Source organism: Callithrix jacchus, chromosome 8, assembly GCF_049354715.1.
Source record: "Callithrix jacchus isolate 240 chromosome 8, calJac240_pri, whole genome shotgun sequence".
Lineage (NCBI taxonomy): Eukaryota > Metazoa > Chordata > Mammalia > Primates > Cebidae > Callithrix > Callithrix jacchus.
The window spans coordinates 52,464,902-52,480,808 of NC_133509.1; the positions used below are offsets into that span (position 1 = coordinate 52,464,902).

A 15,907-nucleotide genomic window follows, 5' to 3' on the forward strand; every position below is an offset into this window, starting at 1 on the left:
TTTAATATGATGAAAGTGACTGGGTGTAGCTTCTGTGTTTTGGTCAGAAAAAAACATTACCCATTTCATTATGGACCACTCAAGACTCCCAAGTGGAGAGGAACTGAGGCTTCCAGCTTATAGGCAGCACCAACTTGCCAGCTGAGTCAGATAACTGGGAGTCCCACTCAAGCCATCCAGTTTTCAGATGACAAACTCATATATTAATGATTTTTTTAGATGTTCAGATGTGTTAATAAACATACGTTGATGATGACAGATGTTAATAAACATATCACTAAAACCTTATGAGACACTCCAAGTGAGAACTGCCCAGCTGAGCCCTTCTCAAATTCTTGATCAACAAACACCAAGAGAAATAAGTAACATTGTTGCTTTAATGCACTATATTTTGGGGTATTTTGTTATATAGAAATTAATAACTAATATAGTTATTTTCTCTTACCATTTATCATCACACAATCACGGACATGAAGCAAACATTACCTTCAGAAGATTTTGACTCAGCAGTATCTACCGTGCACGAAGGGTCAGTGGAGAACTTTAAAGTTTTTTATTTCCATAGTGACAATCACAGCAAAGTGAAAGTGGGCAGCTGATCTAGAGAATATTTAGCCTCAGGAATTTATAACCTGTGCTATGGTTTGAACGTCTCCTCTAAAATTTGTGTTAGTTTAATTGCCATTGTAACAGTATTAAGACATGTGATCTTTAACAGGTGATGAGGCGATGAGGGCTCCACCTTCATGAGGGGGATTAATGCTGTTGTGAACAAAGCTAGGGTCCCCTTGCCTCTGTGGCCTTCTGCCTTCTGCCATGTGATGTAGCAAGAAAGTCCTTACAAGATGCTGGTACCATGATATTGGACTTCTCAGTTTCCAGAACTGCTAGACAATACAATTGTTTATAAATTGCCCATTGTCAAGTATTCTGTTACAGGAACACAAAACATACTAAGCCAGATGTTGGACCATCAGCTTCATAGACTATTTAAAGACTAGGCAAAAATGTATACTCATTAACTAAGCAAGAAAGAATAAATCTTGGTTAGACCAGAGATGAGATGCTTCCTATGCTGTGCTGGTATTTATTCCTAGGTCCTTATCATACCCAGGCCTCTACCCTCATATCTATGTTGTAATTCAGAACACAACCCTAATAATGTTTCTTAAAAATGTTATCAGCATTTGGATCTTTCTTTTCAAAAAATAGTTCCAGAATATTTCTCCATGATGGAGTATTTCGTAGGAGAGAGCAGTCTAATTTAATGAATGAATCCATCAGTTGGAAGGGCTTTGGTGTTAGTGTCAAGAAATCTGGGTTCTAGTCTTGAAGTGTTTACCAACACTACATGTGATTTTTAGCAATACCCTTGAACTTCAGCAGTTTTTCTGATAGAGATTTTCTTCAATGTCCAAAGGTTTTTGCAGCTCAATGACTATGAGTTAGAAGATTTTGTAGTGATGAAATGTCTTCCTAGATAACTGTCTGTTCATTAAACATAATGGGATACATTTCAGCAAATATCTAGAACTCTAGAGTGTATGGCATTCAGGAACACCAAAGAAATAACACAATTACGTTTGTATTTAAATAGAAGAGTGTTTTGCTTAAAGTGTTTTGGATTTGTTTATAAAATACCTGCATGCTTCATATTATTCCTTGCAACGAATATGTACCTTGTGCTTAGTAAAAATACAAACAATTGTTTTTATTCTGTTTATCTAGTTTATTATTTTCAACCCATAACCTGAAGTCACCAATCTTTGTGCCCATTCCTTGGGCAACTTATATTCAGGGAGTGTTGCTTTTGGGTAAGCCTTGTTGAGACAATGCCTGGCTGTTTGTGTGTCTTTGCTGTTAGCCTTGAATGCCTGGCCAAGTTGCCCACAGTTGATAGGGTACAAATGGTAGAAAAAGGAAGATAAAAATGATAGACTTACTGAGACCCAGCTCTTGTGCTGAGTAGTAATAGTGTACCTGAGTGGAAATGCAAGTTAGAAATGACTGGTACTCTCCACATTAGAGTACTGTTGTGATATTGCTTTACACACCTCCTGAAAACAAATATGCATTGCACACCAGATGGACATGAAACCAAGATTTATTAAAATACCCTTAGCATATTTACAATTGAAAGCCATGAATGCAATTCTCTGCAAATTCCAAAAAATAGAATTCTATCTCTTAAGTGAATAGAGGTATCAACAGATTAGGATAAATATAATCTATCACAGAGATAGAATTTTCTTGAATAGACAACTGACACTTTTCTAATCAATATATATTATGTACAAAAATACACTTGATATGGTGACCAAGTACTGTCAAGAAGGAAAAAAATATATATATAATACATACACATATTTTTATTATGTACAAATCGGTTCCTTCACCCTTTCTTTTTAAAAATAAATACTTCATTTGGTTGCAAATGACTTATAAACTCAACTCATGAGCATTTCTCAGCTTTGACAAAATTAAATATGCAAACAAATTAGAAATACATATTTTTAAGCAAAGGGAAAAATACCTGAATCCAATGAGATTATGCTTAAAAGTATCAAAGAGCATGTAATGTAAGGTTTCATGTGTTTAAAGTGCCTTCTCCTTTCCCATCTGTCTTCCTTACTGCCTAAAACCCTTTCAGATTATATCTACAGATTGGTCTAATAATTAAACAGAAAAGCCTATGTTTTACCAGGTTAAATGGTTGACAACTTAGGACATGCTTACACTTTAAGTGCTTTCAAGAGTGTAGCAGTTACTGTTCATCTGAAAATAACCACAAAGTGTCAACGTCCTGATTCAGAACAGGGGTAGATGCTTGAATCATGAGTAGTAGTAAGAATGGAGTGGTAATAAAAAGCCTTATGATTCAAAGTGTTTGCCTGCACAGAATTAAGTCAATTTGTCCAGCAGCACAAAAAGTTACTTGAGATTAAAAAATATAGCCTTCTGCATCATAGCTGGTGACCCGGTCTGAGGTACAAATTTATCAAAAGAATGGCCTTAGTTTAAGGTAAATCTATGAGAAACTGAGAAGGCCTAGAATAACATGTCCCCCCCACCCCAGCCAACCTTCTTAAAGTAGAATAAAATGAAAAAGACGTATTTTCCATCTCTTTTATGGATTTTCCTTTTTGCCTAAGTGATGAGGTGATGCTGACATTAACAAGAGGCAGTCACAGCAGTGTGCCTCACATGGGCTCCTTGGTGACAGCAGGGCTCCCTGTCCAAACGGCTGAGAATGGAGCACAGGGTATGAAGGGATGGAGGAGGGGCTGAGGAAGATACTTGGTTGTCTGTGATGCAGAGGGGTGAAAAAATCTGGGTCTGGGAGAAATGTAAGAAAAAAATTGCCATGGAATATGAAGGAAAAAGGAGGCTGAAACAAATATTGAAAGGAGAAAAGCAAAACGAAGCTAGACGTCAAAATGACTTTTGAACAGGCATGCAGTAAACACAGTCTATGGACAAGCAGCCCCATGGATTTGAAACTGTTGGAGCTGTTAAACCAAGTACAGACAAGTTTCACTGGGGTACCTGCTTGTCCAGTACACTGTCTGGCACTGATAAATACAAGATCATGGGCACTCACATTTGCCTAACAGAGATGCCTTCAATTTCCATTGAAAAGCTGTCCATGATACAACCATGCCCAAAAATCACCAGCTCCCTAACAATGTAATCTATCAGCAAAAGATTGCATTAGCCTCGTTCAAATTTTTCTCCTCTATGCATCCTTTTTTTCTCGTTCATCCCATTGCTTGCAACCTTACAAGGCCCCAGATATGTGAAGACATATAACTGCATGGATCAAATGCACTTTAGACAGCAGCATCCAGGGTCCAGAGTGTCACTAAGAAAACTAAACTCTAAAGCACTTTGAAGTAATTTACATTTCTGCTAGGTCCAATTCATACTAGGATGCTGACTGCCTTCACTTAGGCTCTGGGCATGCAGGCCAGTGCTTATTCCCAAGCCAAAGCACGATCCCCTCAATCAAAGTCCAGGGACATCCTGCTTGGCATGCTAGTCTAAATTAAAACTCTTAAAACTCGATGAAAGAAAAAGACTATGACAAATCAATGATATTTTCTCTAAAGATTCTTAAAAATTATTCAATTTCTAATTTTAAAAGTTTCTGCCTTTTTAGGAATATTTTAGATTGGTTCTTTAAGGGAAGTCCTTTTTCTTAAAGCTTGCACTCATTGAAGATTAGAAATCTAGCTGACAGTAGGGTCATATTATGCCTTGGGAAATTATAGAATTACAAAATTAATAGTTTTAGAATAGACCTATCCCTTAGGTAGATCCATTATGAGCAGACAGGAGAATTGTTACTAGACTTTGCCTCTCACTATGGATTTGTTTTCAATGGAAATGGAAGCCTTTCAAAGATCATGCAGAACACAATCTCAGTGGGGCTGAGCTACGCTCTGCATGTCTTGCAGTTCGATGTATGAAGAAATGAGATTTTATCTAGAGACAAGTTAGCATGAAGAGAGGAAAAAGGAGGAGATATTTATAGTTCACAAAAACATCTAAAATGTAAAGATTTCAAATGTCCTTTTAGTCCCTTACTGGGAAGAGCAGTATAATTTCTGTATGTTATAAATTCCTTTTTATACATCTCCTATAAAGAAATCTGGAATTCAAAATCCATACTAAGAGTTGCCAGACAGTTAATCCGGGAACACTTATTGTCCATGCCATGAGGAGGTAGAGAGTTAATTTCCCTGGATACCCAGTGGTCTATGGGACTAACCTTTCATTTTGGAAAGATGGACCTGGAAAGCTAACCCAGTTGAACAATCAAAAACTCATTTGTTTCATGAGATGAAAGTGGAGAAAAGCCCCTGAAGAGAACAATGAAGGAAAGTAGGTACAACTTTCACAGGGACATTAACCAACCATTGCTAATGTGTGCCTGACAACATTTGAGTTCCTTCTTGATATACTAAGTATAAGGTAATGCATTGGCAGCTCATACTATAGAGAGAAATATTCATTTAAGACATTCTCATAGTTTCAAAGGCAGAGAACCTCTCACTGTCTGCACAGGTAGAGTTTAGGAAAATGTTCAGCCCATGTGAGAGCTATAGTGTGGTGGAGGTTGTTTGTTTAATCCATGCCAAATTCTTTGGATGTGATTTTCTGCCTGAAACTGTAGTCTACTTTGCATTTTGCTGGCCCAGTGTTACTAAGTTTCACACAAGGCTTGGAAAAACAGCCAATAAGTGTAGTTAGATCAGCCTCTAGAAAAGGAGACAGAATAGAAGATTCTCAGTATATTTAAGAGACTTAAAAACAAAATTACGTAAGCTTAGAGGGAATGTAGAAGAATAAACTGATGGCTCTATCTACCACTTTCATATAAAAATGGAATTAAAGTCAATCTTCCCCAGATCAAGTACTTCAGAGATGTAATATAAAATAAAGTCTGGAGTTCATGTGAGCGACTGACTGAAGGAAACTACCCTATGGGAGAAGGGAAGGATAAGAGAAAAAGTCTTCTATGCCCCTGGTTATCACCAGAGTAGTTAGGAGAAGGGCTGGGTATAGAGGAGGAAATGAGTTCAGTAAGTTCCACTGGACAGCAGGCCTACTGAATGAGGCTTAATTTGCCTCCCTCATCTTTCCATTGGTAGAAACCGCATAGTGGCTCAAGAGTCAGTTAGCTGGCTGCCATTTTAATATCTTCATGTTTCCAAATCAGTTGTTTACTACACAAGTTTCCCAAATGCTAACTTTATATCACAGTATTGGTTAAAGAGTCGGAACAAATAAGGCTACTGAATTGGCTTCAAATTTGACATGTTAAAATTGTCTTAAATTTATCACTTTCCAACAAAGCATTGATCTGGAAGAGTTTGGTAGAATGCCCGTTCCTTGGGAAGGGAGATGAAGAATTGTGAAACAAAAATGCAGTGCCTCTAATAAGGTGTCAACAGCTGATGAGCCTGTAGAAGTGACACAAAATGGGCTTCTCAGTCACATACAGCTATGTAACTGAGCCTGGTTATGCCTGGCTTCAACTGCTAATGGAGATATGAATATCATTATGTAAGTTTAAAGAAGAAAGCTCTGCTGAGTCCAGTATTCGAGGGTGCCTTTTTAAAGCCGCTTCTGTACTAATAAGTTTCCAGGCAGCTGGATTGTTTCTCTCTATAACTGGAAAATGGAAATATATCAAGTTATTTGCATTCTGGAAAGGCTAAAAATTACCCACTTTTCAAATCCTATCAGCTTGGCCACATAGACTGGTTTCATCTGTGTTGCAGGTTTCCTTATGAAGACAAAGCAGATATGAATGAAAGTCCATTTCTTTATTCTCTCCACCCTCTTCAGTTGTAGGGTCCCTAAAGGTAAAATAACTACTATAAAAAATACTTTAAAAAGCAGAAGCTTTTTCTTTCCTCTCCACTGTTTGGCTGTTTCTTTCTCTGATTAGAATGGACAGGATGGGGGGGGGGGGAAGCTCAAATATACCTGATGCTTCTCGACAGCAATTTTAAAAGGCAATTTAAACTACTTTATAAAATCAGATATTTATATTTGAATCAGATATATGGGGGGGAGGAAAGGCTGTATATTTTTGGACTTCTTCCTTCTCTTTGCCATATAAAGCTCCAAATTGATTCTATCTTTGTTGTTTTTGTGGGCAGACGTGAGTACTACAAAACTGACCAACTTAGTATGTCAGGGAATGAAGAGCTTCCCTGTCAATGTTACAACCTGGTTCCTGCGCAAAAGAGCCTGTAGGTGTGCATTGCCAATTCCCCTTCATAAACCGACCTGGTGCAGTTTGCTATGCTGTTGTATGCAATGATCTGCCTCAATGAACTGGCCAAGGGAGAAGCAGAAATAGAAATGAGGACACACAACTTTCAAGAAAGGAAGAATATAATTCAAATGAAAATGTCCCTGTTGCAGACAGCATCATGTAGAGGCAATATGCAATCCCAGGCCAACAGGCAAATCCTCACCCCAAATACACATATTTCTTCTGCTACATCTCACTGTGGCCCTTAGGAAAAAAAGTGACTTATCTTACCAGAGGTGTTATTTCTACAAACATGTTATGTTCCTTCCTTCAGTTTTTCTGTTTTCTTTACCAGCAGTATATGAACTTTTCATTTAGGAAACACCATTCTCTATGGTACTTATGAAAACAAGAGGTACCTGAAGGAGGCTAAGAGGTTTGCAGCTTCTACTGTCCTTGATAGGAGAAAGTGGGCGGGGGGGAAGACCAGCATGTCCTCTGATACTCAATTCCTCAACCATACTGGCAATTTGTTTTGGCTAGAACATTTAAAAGTGTAATAGCACCACTGGGTTTCCTTATTCTACATCTCAGATTTCAGAAAATCTTACCATAATTCCTGAGTAGTTGCCGTGAGTGTGTAGAAAGACACCACCATCAGCATAAGGATTCAAAAGGCAACTGTTAGGCAGTAGGGCAATCACCTGTGACCTCTGGGCCTCCACTGCCATCATATACATCCACTTCTGCTTGGCCACAATTTTTCTTATTCCTTTTTCCCCTAAGCTGCCACTTCTTGAGGTAAGAGCCATAACCTGATTTTTGATACTTGATGGGCCTGATGCTTTTTACCTAACATGTCTATAGTATATTTTATGATATATTTTGTGTAATTTATGGAACTTATGATATTGTGTGCTCTGACGCTTATTGTCAATTGTTCATGCAAGAATCTAAACTGTCACAGTGTGATTTAATGAATTTTGTCTAGGAAGAGACAAAGTTGTAAGTTAAAGGTTCTCAGAGTTACTAGTAAGTCAGGTGTGAGTGTCTGGTTAGACACAGCATAGCAATACTGGCCACTCTGCTTTGTAGTTTAGGGAGGGCTATGCCTACAACAGCCACTTAAAGCCTGCTGGCTGGATGTGCTCAAGCTGCCAAATGGCATCCTGGTCACCTCTTCTCCAGGGAAAGTTCAGACACTCCTGTTGCACTGAACACAAGCTCAACAGCATTTTACAGGGATCATTTTCAAGGACTCCAGATTATTTTAGATGAACTTCCTTGAACAAACCATCGTTGATCTTTACTGAGCATCAACTTGAGTTAAAAATAAAGGCTGTGTCAACCATGTGGTACACTGGTGGACTTGGGAGGGGTCATCCCAGGGTTCAAATTAGGTGAGAATAATGAAGATTTTGCCATGGTGTCTTAAAACACTAACATTAATACATTGACTAGTGTGACAAAACCACTAGGTTTCCCTAACCGAGGCAGGCAAATCTTGCTTTGTAGAAATAGGCATTTTACTGTCAAGTTTTAGTCTGTTCACTAGAATGAACTCCAGTTAAGTGTTTCACTCATTATTCTTCAGCACTGGCCCTGGAAGAGTTACGTGGCCACAGTGACAGCCTTGCTTACCTTTAGTGATTTCTCATGAGCATCCTATTTGGAGACCAAAGTAAACTGCTGTGACTCGACTGCAAACCTCCTGCTGCTCTCACCATCAGCCTACCAGGATTTAGACTTCTGCAAGCACCACAGAACTCACAGCTGATTTCTATGGCATGGGTAAAATGGGCACTTTTCTTGTGCATAACACTAGAAGGAGCACAGGATGGCTATGAGTGGAATTAGTTTTTAATTGATCAGTTCTTTTGGGTGTCTTCAGAGTTAAGTGCAAATTAAGAGAAACTAGAAGGCAGTATAAAAAGCTTCTTGCTCACAAGCAACTTCAAGCCTTTTTAGTCATGCATGTTCCTTCTCAGCTTTGCCATTTTGCTTGTCTCATTCCTTTATTTTGAATTTAAAAAATGCAACCATGTTACCATATTCCTTTCAGTTTAACCAGTAGAAAAGGTGGTTAGCACCTGTATGAATATGGCTTGAATGACTTGACTTGATCCTGACTGCGCTTCATTCTGGAGGCTGACATTAGATTAGGATATGGTACTGCTTTCGTTACTGGATCTATTATTGCAGGAGCGCTCCTGAGGGGCTGCTGGCTGGCAGGCATAGCCTGGGAAGATGCTCAGGCACCTGGCAAGTCCAAGGGTTCTGGAAAGATGGTGGAGCAAGGGTCAGGCCACGTGTGGTGGCTGGATCAGGAAGGAATTTAAGATTCTTGCTCATCTCTGGACAGTCCTCTACCAATTGAAGGAAAAAGCTCGGGCCTCTCCTTCAAGGCCTAAAAATGAGTCTTTGATGATATTCTCAATTCATCTCCAGTCCTCTTTCTTCACTCCTCACAAGATAAATTCAGAAAGGTGGCTTAAGGACAACATCGTCAGAGAGGTCCAAGGTAGTTTCCCCATGTGACTCAAGAGCCAGGATCAGAAAAAGCTGCCTATGAATAACAATCGACTTGGAGTTTCATATTAATGTAATCTTCTTTTCATTTTGATGTAAGAAACTTTCTCTATCCTTAAGTAAGTTTGACATTAAAGAGTCCTGCTTCATCCTACTTCACACGCCTGTCAGTCAGGGTCATGAGTTGGGGCTGTGAGTTGCATTTGCTCTCCTGTCTGGAAACTGTCTCCTGGGGATGGTGGGGGAAGTCCAGATGCACAGTCACAGCACATGACGTAGAACTTGGCTGCAGGTCGACACAACATTGCCCATTCACAAACGGTCCAAAATGTGAAAGGTGCTCTGGCCACTGGGTCTCTTGTCCAAGCAGGTTCTCTGACCCCAAGGCTGTGCTTGCTCAGGTATTAGTTTCTCTTGGGAGTGAGGGTGCAGAATCTCTGCTGGCCCATAAAACCATGAAAGACTGATACAGAAACAAGAATGGGCCTCACTTAATAACAGATATCTACTCCTTGCATGATAACTTGTTCTCCAGGATGAAGTTTGTCTGTTTATCTCCCTTTCTCCACCCCGGTACGATTGTTTTTCCTCCTTTCCATTACATAAATAACAATCATTTTTCTAGTCTGAAAAATACATATTCTTAGACCCCTTCAAAAATAGTTTTGGTAAGTTGCAACATAATTGGAGAGTAAGATGCTGCAGGATTTTGCTGCAATAGGATCAAAACTAAGACGAATAATCAAAACAGCAGTGTGTAAAGACAAAGACTTGAATTCTCCCAAGGCAACTGTCCTAAATGATCGTTTCTCTCTTCTGTGACAATGTGACATAAATCAAGCTTTGGTTATAAAGCTGGAAATCTCAGCTTTAAAAAAATTTCAGAAAAATTTCATAAGAAGGTATTTCTTCTGGTCTTAGAGTTGACTTTGGGCTTCAACAAGAAATAATAATCAAATATTTCTGCAGTGTTCCCTTAAATTGGTTTCCCATTGTTCCTGTGGCTTAATAAGGGACTTCTTAAAGAAGGCATGGGGTACTCTGCAGATGACCTCAGAAAGAGATGAGCAAAAAAGCATTTAGTAACAAATCTCTCAAGAACGTCCTGCAGCCCTGGGGTCACACACAGCATGTGTGCAAGGTCCTCCATGGCCAGTGCCGTCATTTCCATGTGTCTTCATCTTAGTTGGTGTTCACACTGGCTTCCTTCTGACGCAGTCTTTCTTTCTGTTAATGAAAAAAAAATAATGTGTCACTTCTTTTCTTAAGTTTTGATAAATTTGTTAAATTTTGGTCTAGAATTCTGAGTGCAATTATGCCAAACAGCCTAGAAATATTCTTCTTTCCCTAAGCCCTCAGTTATCTGACCCTCCCTACCTATTACCCTTACTCCCCAGAAAACAAACAAGAAATCAATAGCCAGCCAATCTACCAACTACATCCATCTAAGACAAGGGCCTTTACCAAGCCAGGGTGGTCTTTTCCGTTTTCCTCCTTTGTGACAAAGACCTAACTTTGTAGTGTTACTCCAGGACTCCTTCCTCCCTACCCTTGACCCACTGATGGAATTAGGGAATGCTCAAGAAATAGCTTTTAAGGAGTCTAGATATGAAAAAAAAATACTGTTTCCAAGTTGAATGTATTTGCGAAAGATAAACTTGGCAGAACTCAACAAAAGCCATGCAAAATGGGAGATGACCAGATTTAGTCTCTACAGAATGGCAGAAGTTCCTGATTTGCCATGGATGTTCCACTCTTCATTCTCTGAGCTTCCTCCTCATGGACAGCCTTCTAAAGGGAGGGATATGGGCATCTGCTGGGAAGATGTAAAAATAAACAGGAGCACACTACACAGAAACACGGACCCTCACGGTATGTGTGACACCAGGGAAGTAAACACATGAGTATGGTAAGGATGGGTGTGCCTGCTCTTAGGGGAGGGCAAATGGAAGGCTAAAAAGGAAAAGGGAGAAGGACACACTCTTTTGGAATGAGCAGATGCAGAGAGAAGCCTTTGAGGACAGATCCTTAGCTGCTTGTGAGTTATGAGATGTGATGTTGCAGTGAATTACTAAATTGGCCTAGACATAAACTTAAGTTGATAATTTTTCGACACTCGTCCTAAATTTGGACCCCATCCCTGACCTGCAAAATTGAATCAGAAATCCGTTTACAAGCTCTTCCCTAATTTCCACCCACCCACCCACACAGACAATAAAAGAAGCAACTCCAACAAGCTCAGGATCACAACTGGGAGCTTGCTCACAGGGGAGGTCATAAATCCACGTTTTCCCTTTGGTCTACATGGGTGACCCCATTCTCCCTGCCTTGGAGGACAGGCTTGGCTGTAAAAGTCTGGATAGAGGCCCAAATAAAAGGTCTGAAGGAAGAGGTAGAGGCGGATGAAGGAAGAAGATAAAAATTGGGGTTCAGCCGACTGCCACTGAAAATCATACAAATGCATGACACAGATATACCAACAAATGGGAACAGGGGCCATGTCCTCAACAATGGCTTTACCTGACCAAGCTCTATAGCCCTGACTTCTCCATTTCTCATTCATCAACCTCATGAAACATTCATTTAGCTGCTCATGGGGTGGTAATGAGAAACACCAAGGTCAATCAACAGAAATAATCTCACTTTACAACTTGGATCTCACCTACATTTTCAAAGGATTTGAAGCATCCAGCAAAAAGGATAATCATACCTAAACGATAAAATAAGTAGTTGTGGGACATCAGGGCCAGAGAAGGTAGTGTTTGAAAAATCCGAGAGGGGAGGGTGATACTTCCACTTCCCACTCACTGCCATTCCCCATTGCAGAGTCAACCAAAGCAGCTGAAATTCACAGCAACAAGAAAAACAACTAATACTTACTGAGCTCCTAAGGCATTTTACAAGTCTTTTCTCACTTTTCTCAAAATAACCCCAAGGAAAAAGTAATACTTCTTTTCTTGGAAGAGAAAGAAACAAAGTAACTTTACTAAGGTTTTACAACTATTTAAGTGGCAGATCTGGGAGAAAAGAAAGTAACTTTACTAAGGTTTTACAACTACTTAAGTGGCAGAGCTGTGATCTGAACCCAGGCCATTTCATTCTCACATCCTGGGATCCTAACCATATGGCTCTCCTGACTATTGTCTGTATCACCTAGGTGGAGATTCATTGTGATCTCTATTGAAAACTGGACTTTGGAGGACAGTACAATCTGAAATATAGGAAGAATGGGGAGACTGCTGGTTTCCAGCACAGGGAGAGATGTCAGGAGGCCCAGAATCTGGTCCTGGTTTTTGTTACCCACTTGCCAAGCGACCCTAAGTAGGCTGTATCTTTCTGCAGTTCAGATTTCCCAACCATCAAAACAGGAGAATCCCTGGCTTTTTCTTTAATGGGAAAATGAACTGAAGAGAATGAATGCATGTAAACATTCTGAGAGAAAGATACTTTGCGATAAGGGCGACTGTGTTGTGCCTAGGGTATGAAAGGAGGTGAAATGGCAAGTGACTAAACGTGGCTAATCAGAAATGACCTGTGTGGAATTTACAGGAAAAACATAAAAGTATGTTTTGCACATCGGCCCACACATCTTTCTTTTTTTTACCACCTGCAACTCTGGGATGGGAAATGAGAATCTGGATATTACATTTCAGCTTTGAGGTTTAGTCCTTGAATTCAGACACACTCCTGGACACACTCAGTTTTAATGAAAATCATTAGGTTATACTGAAAAATGTCTCACCAGGCTAGCAGTGGGATTGATTTTCTTTGTCTCCACTTTCTTCTCTGACGTCAACTTGCTGACTGATTCCTGAGCCATTTTCAATCTGAAATAGAAACAGGGAAAAGACAGGAAGAGGGAAAAGGAAAGAAGAAAAAGTAAGGCAGGTTAAACACAAACTCAAATACTTTTGAATTAATCTATCAGTGTTTTGAAAATACTGAAATGTTTTTTCAATATTTTTTGTTATTAAATTCAAACCCTAATTAGGTGTGAAGGCTTCTCTGCTTTATCAAAACTTAATTTTCTTCACTAGCTAAAGACTGTTTTTGTGAACAATGTGATAGTTTCTGACGGACGGGCTCTGTGTGCCCAGAGCATTGTTTACTTCAATGTACTCTGGTTTATGATCTACTCAGCAGGTAAGATTGAGATGATTTTGAAAAATCAAGTTCTGAGAAAATGTGAAACTACAAATATTAACATTCACCAATTCACATCAATTAAGATGTGATATCCTAATGAATGGGTAAAATGTTTATTTTTTGAGACAGTCTCGGTCTGTCGCTCAGACTGGAGTGTAGTGGCGTGATCTCGGCTCACTGTAACCTCCGCAACCAGAATGGGAAAAATACTTATATATCATATATCTGATGGAGACTTGTGTCAAAAACACATAAAGAACTCCTTAAAACTCAAATAATAAGACAAATACCCTCTTCTCTAAAAATGGACAAAGGATTTTAATAGACATTTCTCCAAAGCTGACATACACATGGTCAGTAAGCTCATAAAAATATGCCCAACATCATTAATCATCAAGAAATGCGAATCAACACCACAATGGAATGCTACTTCACATCCACTGGGATGGCTGGAATCAGAAAGAAAGACAATAAACAAGTACTAGAGATGAAGATATGAAGACATTGGAACCCTCACACATTGTAATGTGATTGTAGAATTATACAGTTGCTTTGGAAAATAGTTTGGCAGTTTTCCAAAATATTAAGCACAGAATTACTATATGACCTAGCAATTCCACTGCTAGATACATAATTATATGTATAACTAAGAAAATTGAAAACATATCTATAAAAATTTGCATATGAATGTTTACAGAACCGTTATTTATAATAGTCAAGAGTAGAAGCAACCAAATTTCCATCACCGGATGGATAAATAAAATGGGGTATATCCATACAACATAATATAATTGAGCCATCAAAAGGAATGAATTTGCTGATACATGCTACAACATAGATATACCTCAAAAACATTAAGTGAAAGGAGCCAATCAGAAAACACATGACTCCATTTATATGAAATGTTCAAAAACGCAAATCCATATAGAAAGCAGATTACTAAAACCATGGGTCTCCCCATGCTAGGGAAAATGGGGAGTGACTGCTAACTGGTAAAAGATTTTCTCTAAAATCAAATTGAGATAATGGTTGTACATCCTTGTGAACATACTAAAAACCACTGTGTACTGAGTGACACTAATGTGTACTGAATTGTACACTTTAAAAAGGTTTTAGAATATGTAAATATTGTCAATAAAACTTATTAAAAATTCAGTAATTCAACTTGATAGTATTTCTTACCCATAAGGTTGGCAAATATAAACAGAAAATGTTAACTGTGAGGATGTAGGGGAATGGGAAGTGCCACACAGTGCACTAAGGAGAATAAATTGGTGTAGCTGGCTTTGGCAATATCAGGTAAAACTGAAAGCATGCACACTCTATGAGCCATCAATTCTTATAGGGAGATACCCAAAAGAATTATAAATTGACACAGAGCTTTCACTGTGGCAATAAACGCAATTGAGAAAAACTGCAAACAACCTAAGGAATGTATTCAATAGAATAATAGATATATGACAATAGCAAATAACATTTATTGAGTACTTAATCTGTACCAGGTGCTGCTCTACTTACTGTATTTGAATTAAACTTAATTGTTACAACAGGTCTGTGAGGAATACGTTCTACTCCCATTTTATAGGTCTTAACCACTATGCAATATGCAATGCTGCTTATGTACTGTATTCATTCAGCAGAATAGGGTATAATGGTGAGAAGGAATGAACTAGATCCACAAATGAAACAATCACAGGTATTGGAAGCATGATATTGAGAGAGTGAAGAATCCTGCAGTGACACAATGAAGAGGCCATCTACGATGACGGTCAAGAGCTCAGGATCCAAAGCCTGATTGCAGAATTCTCAGCCCTATCACTTAATAGCTGTGTGAGTCTGCACAAGAGATCTGTCTGTGTGCCTTATTTACTAAGAAATATGACAGTAAAAGTGCATGATACATAGGATCAATGAGAGGGCTGAGACAGTGTCAGAGGCACAAAGCAACTCCATCTTGAATAGAAACTGGGTAAAATGAGGCTGAAACCTATTGCGCTGCATTCCCAGATGGTTAAGGCATTCTAAGTCACAGGATGAGATAGGAGGTTGGCACAACATACAGGTCATAAAGACCTTGCCGATAAAATAGATTCCATTAAAGAAGCCAACTGAAACTTACCACAACCAAGATGGCCACGTAGTGACCTCTGGTCGTCCTCACTGCTACATTTGTAAACTGTGTGTTTACTACATTTATAAACATACAGTTTACAAATGCCATGGCAACATCAGAAACTTATCCTGTATGGTCTTAAAAAGGGGAGGCATGAATAATCTACTCCTTAGCGTATCATCAAAAAATAACCATAAAAGTGGACAGCCAGCAGCTTTTGAGGCTTCTCTGCCAATGGAGTAGACATTCTTTGATTTTACTTTCCTAATAAACCTGCTTTCACTGTACTCTACGGACTTGCCCTGAATTCTTTCTTGTGTGAGATCCAAGAATCCTCTCTTGGGATGGGG

The 15,907-nt window shown here is 39.0% G+C and overlaps 1 protein-coding gene across 10 annotated transcripts in view; it reads right to left on the bottom strand.

Moving 5' to 3' along the window:
• Positions 1 to 2,088: 2,088 nt before the first annotated feature.
• FMN1 (formin 1) overlaps positions 2,089 to 15,907 on the bottom strand; it is a 415,109-nt gene continuing 401,290 nt past the window's right edge. For all 10 annotated transcript variants that reach the window (XM_078334424.1, XM_035259914.3, XM_078334423.1 and 7 more), the window contains 2 exons: positions 13,041 to 13,125; positions 2,089 to 10,525 (listed from right to left, as the gene is read on the bottom strand). In XM_078334424.1, coding sequence (XP_078190550.1) covers positions 10,481 to 10,525; positions 13,041 to 13,125 — 130 coding nt within the window. In that variant the 3' untranslated portion in view covers positions 2,089 to 10,480. The remainder of the gene's footprint in view (positions 10,526 to 13,040; positions 13,126 to 15,907) is intronic.